This window comes from Solanum tuberosum, unplaced genomic scaffold (assembly GCF_000226075.1).
Source record: "Solanum tuberosum cultivar DM 1-3 516 R44 unplaced genomic scaffold, SolTub_3.0 scf00382, whole genome shotgun sequence".
In the NCBI taxonomy this organism is placed as follows: Eukaryota; Viridiplantae; Streptophyta; class Magnoliopsida; order Solanales; family Solanaceae; genus Solanum; species Solanum tuberosum.
Genome location: NW_006239306.1, coordinates 303401 through 323294, shown reverse-complemented (window position 1 = coordinate 323294; position 19894 = coordinate 303401). Strand labels below are relative to the sequence as shown.

General features: G+C 32.5%; 1 protein-coding gene and 1 pseudogene across 2 annotated transcripts in view; both read right to left on the bottom strand.

The window, feature by feature from the left end:
- Positions 1-5811: 5811 nt before the first annotated feature.
- On the bottom strand, positions 5812-14293 carry LOC102602336 (O-acyltransferase WSD1-like; annotated as a pseudogene). The gene is made up of 8 exons (XR_368484.2): positions 13931-14293; positions 8558-8915; positions 7503-7738; positions 7352-7419; positions 7059-7168; positions 6736-6951; positions 6374-6511; positions 5812-6183 (listed from the first exon to the last, which is right to left on the bottom strand). The product of XR_368484.2 is annotated as an O-acyltransferase WSD1-like (transcript).
- A 1452-nt stretch (positions 14294-15745) lies between these two features.
- The window catches only part of LOC102602007 (E3 ubiquitin-protein ligase SINAT5-like), a 7534-nt gene continuing 3385 nt past the window's right edge, over positions 15746-19894 (bottom strand). Inside the window, exons 2-3 of the mRNA XM_006362076.2 lie at positions 17763-18149; positions 15746-16271 (exon numbers count right to left, since the gene is read on the bottom strand). Coding sequence (XP_006362138.1) covers positions 15909-16271; positions 17763-18149 — 750 coding nt within the window. The 3' untranslated portion in view covers positions 15746-15908. The remainder of the gene's footprint in view (positions 16272-17762; positions 18150-19894) is intronic.

The window sequence follows — 19894 nt, the reverse complement described above, 5'->3', positions numbered from 1 at the left end:
GAGTCTGTTGGTGAGCCTCCTTGCATTTCGGAGGACTCTTTTATTCGTTTTCTAGTTTAGTTCATTAGGATGCTGTGGGGTTTGTCCCAACATCCATCTCAGTTGTTTTAGAGGCTTCATAGACAGTTAGTAGTTCAGTAGTCTTTACATTATTCATTCAGATGTTGTTTAAAGACTGAGTTGCCATTTCGGCTAAACTATTATTTCTTAAGTTATGCATGAGTTGTATTTTCTTATGTTTAAGTCTTCCACTAAGTTAAGTAAGCCAGGCCAAGGGTTTGCTTGGGGCCAGCAATGGTCTTCGAGTGCCAGTCCCGCCCAGGGTGTAGGCTCGAGCGTGACATCTAATTTCCTCAAGGTCATTGCCTGTCATCAGAATATCATCAACGTACACCGCAATGATAGTAATCAATGCACCAAAAGATTTAGAGAACAAAGAATAATCATTCATGGAATGCGAGTAACCCCTTGTACTCAAAGCTGAAGACAACCGCGAATACCACTGTCATTGCATCTTTTCCACTTTCCAAACATTGGTGAGTCTTCCTTTGGAATTTCAATGTTTCTATTTATGAAATCTAACTTGTTCTTAGCTGAAAGTGATATTAGCACTCCTCTCTTCTAGTTTCTATAACTGGTGCCATCAAAAATCACGTTGATAAGGGTCATCCCAGGTGAATCTGATGGTGTAAGATAGTAAGGGTGATTTGAATCAACTACATCTTTATTGGCAGTGCTAGATTCAGAAACAAGAAGAACAGTAGCTACATCTCCCATTTTGAATAACAAATAAGAAGAAGAAACGTATGAAGAGAATCAGAAAAAAAAATTGGAAAGAAGAAGAATGATGATGAATCCTTCTAGTTTTGCTCCGATACCATGAAGAGAAGTAAAGAAAAATGAACTAGATAAGATCATTTGGGGAAATTTTTGAGTTTGTATTTCATCGTGATCCTCTATTACAAAGCTACTTAGTATTATATACAAGTAAGAAAGGGTCTGAAATGTAAGAAAATAAAGCTTGTAACAAACTACAGTTGTGTGACAGCAAAAGATACCACTTGTACTATTTTCTGGAGGCATCTATTCTAGACTATGTATGCTAGTATCTATACATGTATATGTATCTATACATCAGAGTGAAATATTGGATAAGTAAGCTTGCTTTCATATAATGGGAAAGACTCCTAAAGGCCCAAATAAAATAGTCCATTAAGCAATAGAGGCCATATCAGTTGTCTTTCTTCTTTCTCTTTTCTAAACATGATCGTCTTTCTTAGGATCAAGCGGGTCATCGGAAACATTATTGAACTTCATTTCGCCAAAGAACAAGCAAGTTGATTTTTGTAGGACTTTTAAAAATACACTGAAGAGACAAGACACCGACAACTTTTACCTTTATTATAAGCAAGTAAACAACGTGACAGATTAATGAATACAATTGTATCACTCTAATGTATGTATCAACATACAGCTTTGTATCACCCTTTATATATCAGCTTGTATCTATCGAATATCATTTATATTGCTATATTTTTGTACCATGAATATATATACAATCAATACAAATGCAAATGAATATTATTATTTTTAATGTTAAAATGCATTTTGCTAAAACAAGTGAGCGTAACTTTTGTATGCAAGAGTAAAACTTGAGTATGTATTATAAATTGGAATAAAGGGAGAAATCAGTACACATTTAAAATATATACTTTGACTATATAAATAAGAATTAACATTTTTACTAATTTTATCCATTATACTCTTTTGACTAAATGTATAAAAAAAAAAATGACAATGGAGGATAAGTCTTTTGAAACTTTTAAAATATTTATGTATGTGATCAATATTGTTTACAGGCATAGAAATCTATATACTTGACTACATAAATAAGAATTAACATTTTAATTAATTTTATCAATATACTCTTTTGACTAAATGTATACATGAAAAAAAATTAACAATGGAGGAATTCTTATGAAACTTTATAACCAATACGGTTTACACCTTCAAAAAAAGAATTAATTTAAGGGCTATATAGAAAGAAAAAATTATCTTTATTTTGTAAATTGCTAACTAATTCGGGATGAATATTTTTTAGTAATGTGAAAAAATAATATGGGACGGGATCCAAGTACCAACATTCTTCTACATGCTCTGTTGTTGATCTATTAGGAGTATGCTTCAGAAATGTATGTTTTGTTGTAGTATGAATTTATTTAAACAATTAATGCACTTTTTTGATTAAATGTGTACATGAAAAAAAATTAACAACGGTGGAATTCCAAGTCTCCAAATTATTCTCTACTCAAATCTTCAAACAATTTTACATACTTATAAGCTCAATTACAAATACTGAATGCATACATTAGAACTATGAAATTGATTGAACATGCTAATAAGCTCAACGGCGATTAATGGTCCAACTCTCGATCATCTTATTGATAAGAGCGTACCAGTTCTTGTTAACACATTTGAATTGCAACAACGACTTGATAGGACAGCTCAACAGAATCTCATTCACTATATCTTTAGGTAAATTAACCACACAATAATCCATTTTAATCTAGGTTTTTCCACAAAAGCAATTTGCTACTTCTTTAAATAGACGAGGAAATTCCCTCATTCTTATCCTTCATTTTTTGTTACCATAATTCATTTTATAAACATTAAATTTTATTCTGCATTCAGTCATGCAAATCCAAAATACTTTGACTACATTTCTTATATTAATTAATTTTATTCTACATTTAGTCATGCAAATCTAAATACTTTGGCTACATTTCTTATATTAATTAATTTTATTCTACATTAGTCATGCAAATCTAAATACTTTGATTACATTTCTTATATTAAATTTTATTCTTCATTTAGTCTTGAAAATTTAAATACTTTGACTTCATTTCTCATATTAAAATTTCTTTTTTGTTATTAGTCATGTAAATCTAAATATTACCCCCTCCTTCTCATATTACTTTGATTACTTTTTCCTTTACCAGTCATTTAAGGAATAAGAATCAATTTTTTACTAATTTAATCCTTAATTCTTTTAAATACAATATATTTACGTATCTTATTCAAACAATTAATGCAGCACTTTTGACTAAATATATATGTACATGAAAAAAATATAACAATGGAGGAATTCTTTTGAAATTTTTTAATATTTATGTTGAAGAATTAATTTTAAAAGCAAAATAATAAAAAAATTAACTCATCTTGATTTTGTAAATTGAAAGATAATTTGGAACAAATACTTTAAAGCTTAAAAAGGAAAGGGAAATACATAAACAATACTCATTTCGTCTATTTTTGCTTGTTCAGTAGAGAACTAAATTCTTAAACACCTTAATCAACCTTTAGCAGACTCCCTTGCAAAAAACTGAAGGAGAAGAGAAAAGTAGTTGATTTCCCTAAGATTTTTATAAATACTCTGAAGAGATAAGACAACTATAACTTTAAACTTTATTACACTCATGAAGTAAACGCAGCATTTCATGTATTTGTATATATAATTTGCACATAACCTAGCAAACATAACTATTGTATTTACTATGCATAGTTATAGTTTTAAAATATTATTGAACGTAATTATAGTTAGGGTTTTATAAAAAATATCTCTCCTCTCTATAGCAGCATGTATCAAATATGTCTAACACATTTTTAAGGAAGGGAATTGATTTGTATAAATCTTTAGGTTGGAAAATTCTCCATGAGTCCGTAGAATAGGAATAAGACACTGCATAATCATCTGGTTCTAGAAAAAGTAAACCACCTTATAGTCATTAGTCAAGGGGTTTATTCCGAACCCAAAGTAACAGTTGCAATTTTCAGATGGTTGAAGCTTAATTTTGTGTGCAGGGGTGGCAGGATTCCGGAATGCACATAAAACAACATTAGCAATTTCTCTGGCCATAAAATCCAAGCCCTCCACAGCTTTTTGGCCTTGTGATTCTTTTCAATTTTCCTTTTGTCAGTGAAACTGTATTGGTGTCGGGTTTTAGGAACAACTCTTATGATATTCCCATCCTTTGCATTGATGGTGGGCACATAGGGACCATCGAGAATAACATATCATAGCTCACTATCCTTAGTCATTAGATAATCATCCATGCGAATTTTTCACCATCTATAAAACTGACCACAAAAAAAGAGGTAGCCTAGTTGGTGATTGACCTTCATCCAATTTTAGTGGAGCAGCCATTTTTCACATGATTCTCTCTCTAGGTGTTAACCAGATAGAGAGTCCAGACTTTGATACCAATTGATAGAATATATGCGTCCACTAGCAGTCAATGGACCAGTCCCTTGACAGAATAATTGCGCAGAAAATAAACAACTGAAAGCAAAATACAAACAAGAATTTTACGTGGAAACCTTCTTTCTCAAGGGAGGAAAACCACGACCTGTCCCACAAGAATTTCAAATTGTCTTCACTATCTTCAAGCAACAAGTGAATATAGACTCCAATCAAACATGTAAGGATTAAACTCTTAATACTACAATCTGTAACACCCCTATTACAGAGAGAGCCAACGTAATACCTCTATTACCCACTATATCAACGACCTCTAGTTAATATATACTTCAATCACACCATACACAGTTAACTCTAACTATATATGCTTATAAAGACACGGTATATTCCTTTATAGATTAAGAACTGATCTTACAAGTTATGACGCACAAGACGCATGCTTCTGATCTACAACAAAAGAGACACTTGATAGCTTTATCAGGTCCCTTCCAGTTCTTGAAAGCTTGTGTTCACGAGAGACAAAAGAAAGCTTTTCTTCAATGTATTCAATTGTCTTAACTGGACTGTTTCATGTCAATGAGGATATATTATCCTCTCAACAAAACAATCTAGTGTCCTCCCATCGATCGACCGCTTTCCAATTGTTCTCCATTTCACCAGATATACATGACTCATGGGACTAGGTCTCATAGTTTGTGAGGATCATCAAAACATTAGAGTTACATTTTCCCCCTTTTTGATGATGGCAAACAAACACTTCACATTTTCACCACGTTCTTAATTTGTTCCCCTCTTCACCAATAAAGGATACATTCATTCGCCCTGTCAACCATATTCATTTCCCCTGTCACTAGTACGTCCCTGCTGCCCTATCACCCATAACACATTTCCTTTATCCCCCATTTTTTCATCTCACTACAACAGATAGAGGTTTTAGCGGCAACTATTTAGCGACAATATATAATTGTCATTATATTATATTTAACGGCAACAATAAAGATGGGTATTTATAACCAACACTCTATATAAATGTCGTCAAAGGCTTTAGCAAATCTAAATGCAATGACATTGATTCAATTGCACTAAAAGTTTTTGTGGCAAAAAATATTGTTGCTAAAAGGAAAATATATTGCCACTAAATGCCTCTTTTGTTTTAGTGTCCCTTTTTCCCACCATTACTTGAGTGCTAAAAAGTTGAGGTAAACTATCAAAGAGATCCACAACCAGCTTCACCCCTTCTTGATTCTTTACATAGGTAGGTAGTCTACTAGAGTCTGTATTTTTAACCTGAGGATTTCACTTAGTTTCTCCCAAGTCATTAGGCATAGAATTGTTGTTGTTGTTGTTGTTCCTGTCCTCAATGTTTCCTCTTGGTTCAGAGTATCCTTATCAGGTAGTTTATCTACCTCCACGAGGTAGTGGTAACATCTGTGTACATCCCTTTATGGAAAAGAAGTTCAGATAATTAATCCCTCATGCCACCATTAGTTTCATGGCAAATATATCCGAAAGTGGACAGATACCGAAAGCAACCAAATTACTGCCATCAGTTCCCATAAATTGTAATACATTGATATGAATACCATTAATTAAAATGTAGTCTACAAAGTACCATGTCCTTCAATATCAAGTTGAAAGCATTAGGAAAGAGAATTACTGCAGCAGTACACAAGTGCTGGTGAATTATTGGAAAAAGTTCTTAATATAGTAGAGTTACTAATACAACCTTAGCTTCATAATTTGGTTGGATTTCTTGATCATTTCAGATTCTTAACAAGCCCTTTTTCTATGACAGCATTCTTTATGAGATTAAGAGAATCTTCAAAATCATCAAGCAATTGATGTGGATCAGGTATAGCAATTTCATCAACAGCTATGACGATGATCATCTTATTGATATAGCTTTGGAAATTGATCATCAATGCCTACAATTACAATTATTGAAAATCAAAATCTTGATTGACTCTGTCACTGCTGAAGATGCATGTGTGATGCACATAAAAGCTAATTTTATTAAGACCTCTTATTATAATTTAATTTTAGGCCACCAACTTCGTGGAGCCCCAATTAAATTAAAGAGCAAATGACTCAACAATAGAGTGTAGCAATACTTACACTTGGCTGCCCATAAGTACATGGAGCAAAATAAGTAATGGGGTAGCCACAGAACCCAATTTCCTCTTGTGGTCCAACCAAGTTGCTGAAACATATTGTTGAATTTGAGAATCCTTTCCAAGTCACCTCTGTAGCTACCTTAAACACATTTTAACAATTTAAATTAGTTGAAAGTTAAATATATATATATATATAATACAAAGTATCAAAATTAACAAATAACTAAAGGACAAAAATTGTTATTAATTATAGCTCTACATTTTACTAATTAAATGTAAAATGAAATATGCAAATATATAAATGTATACATCAAGGAAATTAAATGTAACTTGAAATATGCAAATACATAAATGTATATATACCTTGATCCCAAAAAACTTGATAAGTAATTCGGCCATGATCAAAGTGGACAAAGCTTCAAAGGATCGCTTCTTGCGATCAACTGTCGCTTTAGCTTCTTTCACATAGTCTAAAGGATTATCTCGTAGTGCAATCTTGAATGGTAACAACGCGTAACCAAACCAATTTCCCCAACCCCGCTTCCCTTTGCTTCCATTCTCCATCATATTGGCTAGATCCTAAATGTTTCATTCATGTATGTCATATAATTTTATAACGAAATTTGAATGTCACATAAAAAATGAGACAGAGAGATCGTAACAAAAATAGAGTGCATGAAAGTTACTTCAATTCCTGCAGAGGATCTTAGGTTAAAACAAAGAAAAGACCGAAGTCGAATGCCATTGGGAAGATTATTGCTTCTCTCTGTTGCTCCCTTGTCTTTTCCACCAATAGCTGTGAATATTTGGAACAATAAAATAATTTAGAGGTATAAATGTAAAAATTTATTAACATTTGAACAAGTATTAAAATCAAAACTCATAATTGTGAACATGTAGCAAGTTCAACGGAGAGAATCAAGGTCGAATCTATCAAATTTAAATTGTGAATCCGTCTCTTTGACTAAAAATAACTTACCATATCTCCTATTAAGATATTGAGATAAACCAGCTTGTGTTAAATCCTAGGGCAACATCATTTATAGTCTGTGGAGAAAAAAGATTAGCTAATTATTTTCACTTGTAAACTTTCACAACAATATGAACAAGAGAGGTTGATTATAACTTACAACATTCATAGCATTTTTCACAAACTTCAAATCATCCAGACTGATTATCCGATGAACGATTCGTCTAGCTTTATTAGACTCGAAATCAGGCGGGGCGCTGATTGGTGTTTTGGTATCCTTGAGGAACATGGTTGTGATGATGAACATGAAAACATCCACTGCAGTATTCACAAACATTACTATGAAAAGCCAAAATTTTCCCAACAATCGCCACAACCCTTCCTTTGCTGAATAACCTACCAAAGTAAAAATTAGAGATGTAAAATTAACTCATTTTGCGGCAGCTTCTTCAATTTGTCTACATAATTACACATTCGATTATTATCTATACTTTCAAAATGTTATGTATCTCACAACTATTAAGAGTTTTCTATCATATATTGAAGAAGATACATGTATTTTTGCTACCAAATACACTAAAATAGGGAGAGAGAGAGGGGCGAGCCAGATAGTCATGTATCCTAAATACATGTGAATCACACTAGATACATGTATCTGTATGTATCTAGTGTGATTCGCATATATCTGGGATAGGAGAGTGGCGAACGAGATGAGAGGGAGGCAAAGGAGGTGAGCGAGATTTGTTGTGTATCCTAGATACATGCGAATCCACTTAGATACAGTATATCTAGAACAAATTACACATAATTTTAACCTCATACATCTCGAGATACTGGATGCACCAAAATCTAATAAGATTCTTAATATTGCAAACAAGAGTGTATCTAAATAATTAGCTCCTAAACTAGTACGTAAGATTTATGTAAGTTTCTTCAATAATTATTAGTTTGCTTAACCCAACAGGTTGAACCCAAAATGACCCCTCAAATAATTAGGTCAAAAATGTGTCATAATGGTATAACTCAGCGAATCACATTGCCACCTATATCCCAAAAAAAAAAAAAACTAAATTTTGACCGAACTTGATATCCATGTGACACCTTTTGTTGGGCCATGTTGGGTGACTTAAGCTATGACTTATCATTTAACCCAACTTATCTAATAAAAGTAAATTAGGCAACTTAAGTTATGACTTATCATTTGACTCAATTTACCTGATGGAGTAGGCCTCCTTTTCTTGGTGGGAATGGTAGGAAGTTTGAGATCATCAGCAGTTTGGCGAGTGCACGCGAGTAGAAGAGAAATAAGGGAGGTGCCATCGCCAAGAGAATGGTGAACCCTAAACACAACCACGGACTCTGCTTGACGAGTTTTGACATTGATAATGTGAAGGTCCCAAAGTGGCTTTGATCTATCGAGGCTTGTTTTGCTAAGATTGTAAATATAATCCTCCACGAACTTGTCAGGTGATTCCATCTGAGTTTCATCTACTTCAACAATTATAATATGTTGGTCCAAGTCAATCTTTGTTTGGACCCATTTCATGTCTGTTAAATTTTCTTCATCCACAACCTGTGTGTACATTAAATTTGTTAGTACATATATTTTGTCACATAAGATTGAAGAGATATCACTTCTTCGTGAATTTATGTTCGATTGAAATCTTTTGCTCAATTTTAGGGGTACATGACCGGGTTGATTCAAATTTTTTTAATATCAAACCAAATCATTTGTGTAAAAAATTTAAATTTATAAATCAAACCAAACTAATAAAACTCGGATTTTTTCAAGTTTTTTAACCTCGGGTCGGTTCAGGTTTTTCAAATACCAAACCAAATCATTTGTGTCGAATTTTTTAATTTTTAAATCAAACCAAACTAATAAACCTCGGATTTATTTTTTCAGGTTTTTGAATTTTTCCGGTTAAGTATTCATACAAACATATAATTAACTTATGTTCCAAATATTTCTTTATAAGTCCAACCAAAATACAATTATCTAAGGTGTTACTTAAGAAAAATAACACAAAATGTGAGATGAGTGATGACACTAAAATATTCAATAAAAATAATAATGAAATCATATAAAATATGCAAATTGATATGTCATAATGAAAATGATCATAATTTAAAAGTACTAAATCATGTTAAAATAAGTCGAATAAGTATTATTACATGATTAAACATTAAAGAAAAATTAAAATTAGATTATGCATTTTAAATGTCTAAACCAATGTAAAACTAAAGAACAAATATCCAACATTGTTGTTATTCTTGGCGTTGAATTAATTATTTTGTTAGCATTAGTATTAATTTAATTTTGAATTGAGCTTTATCAAAGCTCCTAATATCTATGGACTAACGTTTATTGGACCATTCAAAATTTCAAGTTTCAAAAAACTAGAAAAAATATGTTAAAAGATGAAAATTGTGAAAACGTATAAGTAATATTTAGAAATTACATCAAAATAAATACTTTTATATATAAAATAAATTTTAAAAACTATATATATAATGTTGGATTGGTTTGGTCTCGGGTTGAATTTTTTTAGTTAAAATCAAACCAACCCGAGTATAGTCGAGTTTTTTGCTTCCACTACCAAACCAAGTCAAATCAAACCAGTAGTCAAGTTTTTTTTTTATTTGACTCGATTTGCAGCTTGATTCGGTTTTTACTTTTCGATTCGATTTTGTACACCCCTACTCAATTTTAATCTTTTTGTGTCTAGACAGATTTAGTTTCCTTTTCATAACTAAACATACTCTCGGTTTTTTTAAAAAGAAAATAGATTATTATTTTATTATATATAATAAAATATAATTACACATAAATTTGACTATAACTAGAGTCTAGACTTAATAATGTAAGAATTTTTTTACAAGACTAGTGTAATGTATACTTCCTTTATTTCCTTTTGTTTCTTCAATATACTAAAAGTAAGTTATCTTTTTTAATCTATTTTTACTAGTCTATTTTGACAGAATTTTAATTTTTTTAATTATTATTATCAAATATTTATTTTCCCAATGAATTGGAGTACTAATAATCAAATTCAATTTTTCAAAATTTTATTAACAAAAACAATAAAAGGCAACCTGATGCACTAAACTTTTGTTATACGTGGATTTTGAAAAAGGATCAGACCATAAGGGTCTATTGTATACAATTTTATCATGTATTTCTATAAGAGACTGTTTTACATCTCAAACATGTGATCTTCTGTTAAAGCATCGTTACCAGTCATGTGTCATGGTTCTCCTTAAATAAAGATAATTTGGTAAAATAAATACGCAATTAATGTTGTCATAAGAAAGTATTGTCCATCTTTACTTGTCTAGACTGTAAAACTAGTTATCCAACTTTTTTTGTCCAGTTTAGAAAACTAAGAGATACTTTACTATTGTATGTCTATTTTGCTCTTACTATGAATACTATATTTATTTTTCAACATTTAAATAACTTATAGAGAAAAGATATAAAGTCACCACTGAAGTTGTCCTAGATTTTTGAAAAGACATCTTAACTTTGCGGGCGTCTTAATACCCCACAAAAGTATTGAATATCTTTGTAAAAGGATCAATTTGACCTACTTTTTCACCTGATTTGTGAACACGGACAACACGCGCGTGAATGTCTTTTTTGTGATAAAAACCAATTAAAAGGTGTCACGTTTCAGTTCTTTTCTTTATTAATTATTTACTTTATTTAAATTCATCATCTTCCTCAAAACAAGCTCAAAAGAGTCGTTGGAACTCTCTCTGAGGAATTCATCATCTTCCCCCAAAAACTATTCGCTTTTAATTTCTAGTCGAAAAAACTTAATTTGAAATTGTTAAGGTTTAATTTCTTCTTAATTTCATTTAGTTTTGAGAAATCAAGATATTTTTGTGATAAGGTTTAATTTCTTCTTAAAATATAATCTTTTTCGAATAATGTAAGAAAATATTAACTTGTTAACCTTCAATTCCTTGTTTACTTAGCTATTCCTCCGAGAATTTTGACGAAGAGGCGTCAAAAATGAAGCAAATGATCTCCACTTCACTATCACTTGACCAAGAAATTGAAGAGACATGGAAAGCTAAGAAATGGAAAAGAAAATATTCAATACCATGTGATGCTCACACGTGTCTTACCAACTGAGAATATGGCTCAAAATAGTTCTTTTACAAAGATATTCAATACATTTATGGGTTAATAGAATATTCGTAAAGTTAATGTGTCTTTTTTAAAATTCGAAACAACTTCAGTGACTTTATGTCTTTTCTCTAACTTATATAATTAACAAGAGTGATCTAATAAAATTATTTTTTTATTATTTATTAAAAAAATGTGTCAAATTAAACATGGACGGAACAAGTAGTTGGAATATTGAATATTGAAGTCACAAAATTCCATATGTTATGGAGAAACATACATGGCGTGCACCATTAAGATATGCTTATTACTAGGCACATCACACGGTATCATGCATCTTTCTCTTCATCTACACCGCATGGGACTCATTTATGGGTCTAAAAGCTCACATTTTTAGAGTATCAATTATTAGGGGTGTGTAAAAATTGAATCGATTAATAAATCGGATCGGAAAAAATGTTAATGGGTTATTGCTATTAGGTTATTGAATTAACAGGTTTTTAATGGTTTTATAAAAGAAAATTATTGGGTTATCAGTTTGGTATCGATTTTTAGTATTGGGTTATTGATAGACTGATAACTCATTAAGACGATAGAAATTTACTACTATATCCCTCATAAATATTAGATATTAATAATTTAATATAACTAGACACTATATCAATTTTCTACACTACGATTTACACACGTCACAGTACTTCTACTTTACATCAGAAATTTCATATATGTTTTGGTTGTAACATGTAATTGTAGTCTTCGTACATACATCTACTCTTATTGATGTAACTTTTCATTATATTTCTTGTTTCACTATATCAAAGCATTTACAGCTGATTTGTTTGTCTCACTATATCGCGCCAAATTATTAGAGAAGTAAAAAATCATATATTTATTGTATGAGCATTTTCTTATTGGGTGAACCGAAAACCGAACCGTTAATGACCAAAAACTGATAAATTGAAAATCGATAAAGAATATCTTATTGGTTTGTTATTGGTTTAGTGTATTTAAAAATAACCAATAAACCGAACCGATAATACATAAAATCGAACCGAATCGACCGACCACACCCCTACTAATTATCATTAATACGGCTTACACATTTTTGGCTAAAATGAAGTTTATTAAGTAATTAATAATTATTGACTCTTTTCAATTTTATCTATTTTCCCCATACCTAACCTAACAACACTAGGTAAAGTTCGTCATCCCTCTTTAATATTCGTTAGGTAAGAATTGGTCCTAGTAATTAATGTTCTCATATATCGAGATTTGTAGTTATTAATTATAAAAATAAATAATGTTATATTAGCTTCTAAAAAAAAATAACTAATAATGGGAATGGAATTAATAATTGGCCGATGATAGTAAAACTTTTCTGTCGTTTGGTTGGGAACTAGTTATCCCAGGATTAATTATCCTGGGATTAGTTATTCTAGGATAACTTATCACACCCTGTATATGAGATAAATTATCTCATCACTATGGTATAAATGGTGGGATAAGTTATCCCAAATATATCAATCAAATAAGACACCAAACTTTTATCCCAGGACTATTTTTTTATTTCAAGACTTTTTTTTATCTCAGGACTATATATTCTTATTCCCACACCAAACAACCCCTAAAAATATAGTAGGATCATGGGCAGAGTACTTTAGGCTAAGAGTAGTCAAGTACACATTTTTTGCTGGAAAATTATGTGGTGTATAGAACTCAAATGTTACTTCCTTTATCCCAATTTATACGACTTAGTTTGACTCGGCATAGAGTTTAAGAAAAAAGAAAGACTTTTGAAATGTGTCATAATTCATTTCATTAAGCGTGCAACAGGCATTTCAAAATTATAACATTATGAATATTTATTTAATTTTGCTCACTTTTAACACAACTGAAAGAAAATTTTGCACATTCTTCGTTAAATTTCTGATTCCACCGGTGGATGGGTAAGGCAGGATAAGCTAAATTAGAGCCATTTCTTCTTCTTTGTTTTTTTACGAAGGAAAAATCCATGTTGATAATTGAAAGAAAAAAAAAACTTAGCGCATATACAAAGGCGGAGCCAGGATAAAAAGTTTGGGGTTCAAAATTTCCTTTAGAACCGTCAATCAATTTGTTAGGAGTTCAGAAATACAGAGTCTACGAAAAAGCTACTAGGTTCATCAAATAGTGAATTCAGTTGAACCAATAATTTTGACACGATAATCTAGATATATGTACGTGAAAGTCACTGAAATTTTAGTTATTTATAAATTTTTCACCTAGTAGTTCACAAGTATAATATTAAGCTCCTAGATCCTTCTTCGGTGACATGCTCTCTAAGTACATTTTTATATTTTGAGGAATTTTTTTATGTTTTGACGAAAATTTTGACTCTGTCATGCACGGACAAGAACCAATTACATCTTACATAAACGGAACATGCAAAAAAAAAAAAAAAAAAAAGGACATACCATCAAGCTAGTGAAACGAGGATGCTTAAGCAAAGTATGCACCAACTTTTCCTTCACAGGCTGTGGTGAGATTCGAGTTTTGTAAGCCATAAACGCAACGGCATGGACATCGAACCTCCTATCTTGGAGAAGACGAGCCATTGGACTCAATGGCTCGTCTTCCACGGTCACCATATCGTACTCTTCGATTCCCCCTTTCCTCTTTGTTTCTATTGGTTTTAAACCTGATGATCTGCTTCTTAATCCTTCACCCATGGGTAACTCCATTTTATTTTTTCTAAGAGAAAGTAAAATGTGTGTACTATACTTTGATCTTGTCACTTTTTTGGTTTGTTTTTTGCTTTGTTATATAGAAGAGTAATAGTACGAATCTCAGCTAACTTATTAGAGTATGTATTTTCTTTATTTTAACTTTTGTGATTTATTTTGATTGGACGTGAATTTTAAAGAAGTAGAAACTTTTGTTTAAAAAGTAATAAATAAATATTTATGTGTATAAATTTCTGTTCTTTATTATAAGAGTGGAGAAGCCACCATACATTCTTTACTTCAAACTTTTTATTTTTGTTTTTATAGAAGTTGTTAATTTTTTCGGTTTCATTTTAAGTTTGAGATAAGTATTGAAAATATCTCTAAATTTTGACGTGAATTATTATTTTAAACCTTTAACTATTGACAACCTTAAAAATATCTCTCTATTTGATCAAGTAATTTAAAAACATCCATTGTATGCCACATGTCATCGACATATGCGTAAATGTAGAGTTTTCTGTTGGAACACATAGATATATATAGTTAATAGTAATTAAAAAGATATTCTTATCTCACAGCACCGCCAACTTTGACTTACCCCACTCCAATAGAATTATTGTTGTGTCTTGTAATAATAGAGTTACAAGGTATGTAGAATTAAAAGCTCTTTGACTTCCCCCACTCCAATAGAATTATTGTTGTGTCTTGTAATAATAGAGTTACAAGGTATGTAGAATTAAAAGCTCTTTGACTTCCCCCACTCCAATAGAATTATTGTTGTGTCTTGTAATAATAGAGTTACAAGGTATGTAGAATTAAAAGCTCTTTGACTTCCCCCACTCCAATAGAATTATTGTTGTGTCTTGTAATAATAGAGTTACAAGGTATGTAGAATTAAAAGCTCTTTGACTTCCCCCACTCCAATAGAATTATTGTTGTGTCTTGTAATAATAGAGTTACAAGGTATGTAGAATTAAAAGCTCTTTGACTTCCCCCACTCCAATAGAATTATTGTTGTGTCTTGTAATAATAGAGTTACAAGGTATGTAGAATTAAAAGCTCTTTGACTTCCCCCACTCCAATAGAATTATTGTTGTGTCTTGTAATAATAGAGTTACAAGGTATGTAGAATTAAAAGCTCTTTGACTTCCCCCACTCCAATAGAATTATTGTTGTGTCTTGTAATAATAGAGTTACAAGGTATGTAGAATTAAAAGCTCTTTGACTTCCCCCACTCCAATAGAATTATTGTTGTGTCTTGTAATAATAGAGTTACAAGGTATGTAGAATTAAAAGCTCAATTCTTTGTAAGTACTCAAGTTTGTATTTAATCCCTTGAGCAAGGAAGTTTTCGCATAAATATTTGTGTTCTTTACTTTAAGAATTTACTTAAACACTTCTATTACTAATTTTGTCAAGGGATCTGGTCTCTTAACTCGTGGTGGACTCATACAAGCCAACAATAACGGTTGAGTCGAGTTAAAATTTTGTAATTGTGACTCAAAATGAAGCCACAAACTCAGCAGCACACATGACCAGAGAGATGTTTACTGGGATAATAAATCAAACACAAGAACAAAAAGCTTATTACTACTTGATAAATAAACACAACTTCCATAGTTTTACAGAAGAATCTTCAACATCAAGATGATGCTAAACGCTAACGACAGTATCCAGTAATCCGAGAAGAAGAATGGAATCCACGAGTTGTGAGGTACAACCAGTATTAACTACATAGGTTTGGTATACATGCTCCTCCATCTGGATTCTGCTGTTCCTTCCATATTTTTCCAGTAACACGTAGCTTAAGCTCTTTTCTGTCGCCTCCAGAGAAGAAAAGTGCCATGTTACGTTGTATAATAAGCCCGTCATGGCTATCCCTAACTTTCCGATGACTATCTCTTATGCTCCGGGGGGTACCCTCCCAGATAAGTTTCCTTCCATTGCCTCCAACTTCAAGGCTGTAGCTGTAGTTTCGAGCATCTGTCTCATCTCCCATAAACCGAAGAAATGCCATGTATACAGGAGCCACGCCAAGCTGAAAGGCTTCAAAATGGAGACAGAAGTACTGACCGAAACAATTAAAAACCTGAAAAAAGTGGTAAACGCATGAAAAAAAAACAGAGAGTTTTACGCCATCTTGCTTTAGAGTACTTTGGCTTTATCAGAAACAATTCTAAGAGGATAAAAACTAGAAGAAAACATGAGAAAGTTACCCAAATACTCTTAAACAAAGGCGTCGTACCAGCTATGATCTACTTCCAAACTGGCAAAGCCCATTTCATAGATCTGAAGAGGATCATCTTAACTGTTTGGTAAGATGTAAAACCTAAGCTTCCATTTAGTAGGAATGTAAAATGTCCTTTATAAATTACAGGGAAACTGATGTTTGGCTGGATATTATTCGTTTATATATATATAGTTGAGGACTTGAGGTAATCAATGCAGAGTTGCAGACTCAACTAAAGATAGGACACAATGGAAGAAGAAGATACATAGGTGATACGTTGATAGCTACTAGTCGAGGATAGGTTTTAGACTTGCTAGAGAACTTCTAATATTGTTATTATTATATTATTTACCTATATGTTTTACTTATTTGTCACTTTTAATTTATTTAGTATGATGATAATATGATATGAGCTTAAATGGAAAAATGAGGACTCATAGCCAACCCAACTTGTTTGGGACTAAGGCATAGTTGTTGTGTAAGTAAAGTGCTGTTTGGCTGGATATATAATCAATGAGATTAATAATATCGGAGAAAGTACATGGGTGGTGTTTGAGAATGATTACAACAACATACCAACTCTAATCCCACAAATGGGATTTGGGGAGGGTGGTGTGTACGCGGACCTTACCACTATCTTGTGAGGTAGAGAGGTTGTTTCTGATAGACATTCGCCTCAAGCAAAACATATCAAAGCAGGTTTGAAACAGAAATACAGTATTGTCTGTATTGAAGGAAATACAGTAATGAATGTCATTGTGACCAAAATAATGGAGAAAAGAACAGTATCAACAAGTAATACGATAACTGAAGCAAAGGAGGCAGCAGGTAATAATAAAATCAAAGAATAAAATATTATGAGAGGAATAAGGATAAGGAAACTAGACAACGCCTGGCTAGCTCCTAACCTTCTAGCTTCTACCCTAATCCTTGACCTCCACATACTAATATTGTTTGATGATGATTGTGAGTAGCAAATATGGAAAACAGTGTTTTATATGTTGGTTAGAGCAAGTAACATAGAATTGGAAAGAAAGAGTGTTTCATTGAAGAACGGACCTATGTCCTCAAACTGTTCTTCCTCCATGTAGTGGAAAAGTATTTAATTGAGCATTTTTGTCAATTTGAAACAACCAAACATCAAAAAATGATTTTATCATGGAAACAACTTCTGTCAAATCAAAGAGAGCCATTTACTACACAGCAAAATGGTAGATGCCTATTATCAGTATTCAAAATCTTCCAAATTTTGAGCCTTAATCAAATATCAGATGCACTGTTTATGAAGGACATGTTAATACACAACACAAAGCTTCTTTTTATTTAAAAACATAACTGTATCCAACTTACCGTTAACATCCACGTCGCATTTTCCACTTCTCGAGGATTTGATTTTACATACCGATGGTTAAAAGTGCAACCTGAATGCATGTCTACCTTGTGATCATCCCTCAAATGAGCAACCAAGTAAGGAATATCACCAACAATTGAGCACTCTGAACCAGCATACGGGCAGTTATAAGGTCTAAAATTACACATTGCCTCATGTTTCAGCTTACTGTAATAAGGAAATATCACAGGACATCCAAGAGAGCCATATTTGCAAGGGAGCTCAAGTGATTCAGCCACCTTTTCCAGTGCTAAGCATCTAATATCACCAAGCTCCTGTCTACACGTCGGACATCGATTGTGCACCCTTTCTTTACATGTTGAGCAGATGGTGTGCCCATTGTGACACTGTAGAAATAACATGGGGAAAATGGCACATTAAGTAGCATTCCACAATGAATTAGATTTGGTATATTTAAAATAATAGTGTTCATTTACGCTGGAACAAATACGAGTCAAGTAGAGCATTGGTTAAATTCAGAGTTTCCAGTTATGGATAATTAAATCCACGTTGCCTGACCCAATTATCTGTATTTTGTGAATGGCAGTTATGTAGATGCAGCATGCACTAGTATTCAGTTTAAAACGCTACTTGTTCCTGGTATCATTAAGTATTGTGATCTTTATTCTCATATCATATTTCCAATCGGCTATGTATCAGCAAGGGAAGCAAAAGTAGAAAAGGATCACAGGATTCATTTCTTACTATTTCACCTCTGTCCTCCACAACTTTCGATCACACAACAAGAATGTGAGATCTTACTTCTATTTTACCATCTTAACCACCTCCTATTGAAAGCAACTTTCCCTAGCTTTTATTTCTTTGAGTTGCTTCAGATAAAATTAAATGATCGTATTGGAAATAAAAGGCCCAGTTTTAATCCATTAAACCAAAAGGACTGGGATACAACCAGAAAAATACAGATTCTAATCAAGATGAATGACAATGTTATTACAGAAACAATCATTCAAGAACATCCTTTAGGCCCTAAACACCATCAACCACCACAGCACCAGTCACAACTAACATGAACTAATGATAAATGTTCTTCTACATAGAGATCTATTCTTTTAACTACTAGCATTCATTAAGTTCTATCACTGTGTCTATTTTGAGCCAGTCACAAACAAAGCACATAGGACATTAAACATGTGTACTGCATTGTAGAATAGCAGAGCGCCTGCAACCCAAAAATTCATGCAGTTGGTCTGATAGCAAAATAAAACAAAGACAAGAAGAAACATCCCACAGAATCATATAGCACAAAAGACTTGATGAAGAAGACAAAGGAATTGATTGAAAATTTCGGTATTTGATCTCATAACTAAGAGTTCATGATTCAAGGACACTATGTAATAAAAATGCAGATCTCGTTAGAGAAGCTATTAGACATCACTATGGATTTTTATTAGACTTTCGAGCATAATACTATGAATTTACACTTGACTGATGGCTAGCAACTAGCCTATTAAATAAGGTCAAATGTTTATCAACAGATTTGAAATTAATTGGAGAGTAAAACATCAGAATAGGTTAATACATTCAAGTAGAAGTAGAGGAACTTGGCTCAGCTTCTTATAGCGGGTGTCATCTGTTTCTTGCTTCTCATTTTCTGGTTCGGTTTTTGCTTGGTTGGTTAGAAACAGAAGTTCTAATTCTAGCTTCTTAACTTTTTTACATCTATTACCAATAAGCAGTGGCGGAGCCACCTTACTATTAGGGGGTTCATCCGAACCCCCTTCGGCGGAAAATTATATAATATATACATGGTTAAAATAAATTTTTAGGTATATATAGTAGATGTCGAACTCCCTTCGGCTACTTCATGTGTCTATTTTGAAAAATTTTTTTTTTTTTTTTTTTTGAAGACAAGGGAAACCCGCAGCCGCTACCCTTTGGGTGCGCACAGGGTAAAACCCCCGCTCCTATGCAATAGCTCGCAAACCACATAGGAGAGGTAACCCGCACTAGGCAAGCCCGGTGCGACGAGCTCGACCCAGAAGGCAAACCCCTTGCTTTCGCTGGCAAGGGGTTTCGAACTTGAGACCTCCAACATGGAAGTCCCAAGCCCAAACCACTGGGCCACCCCGAA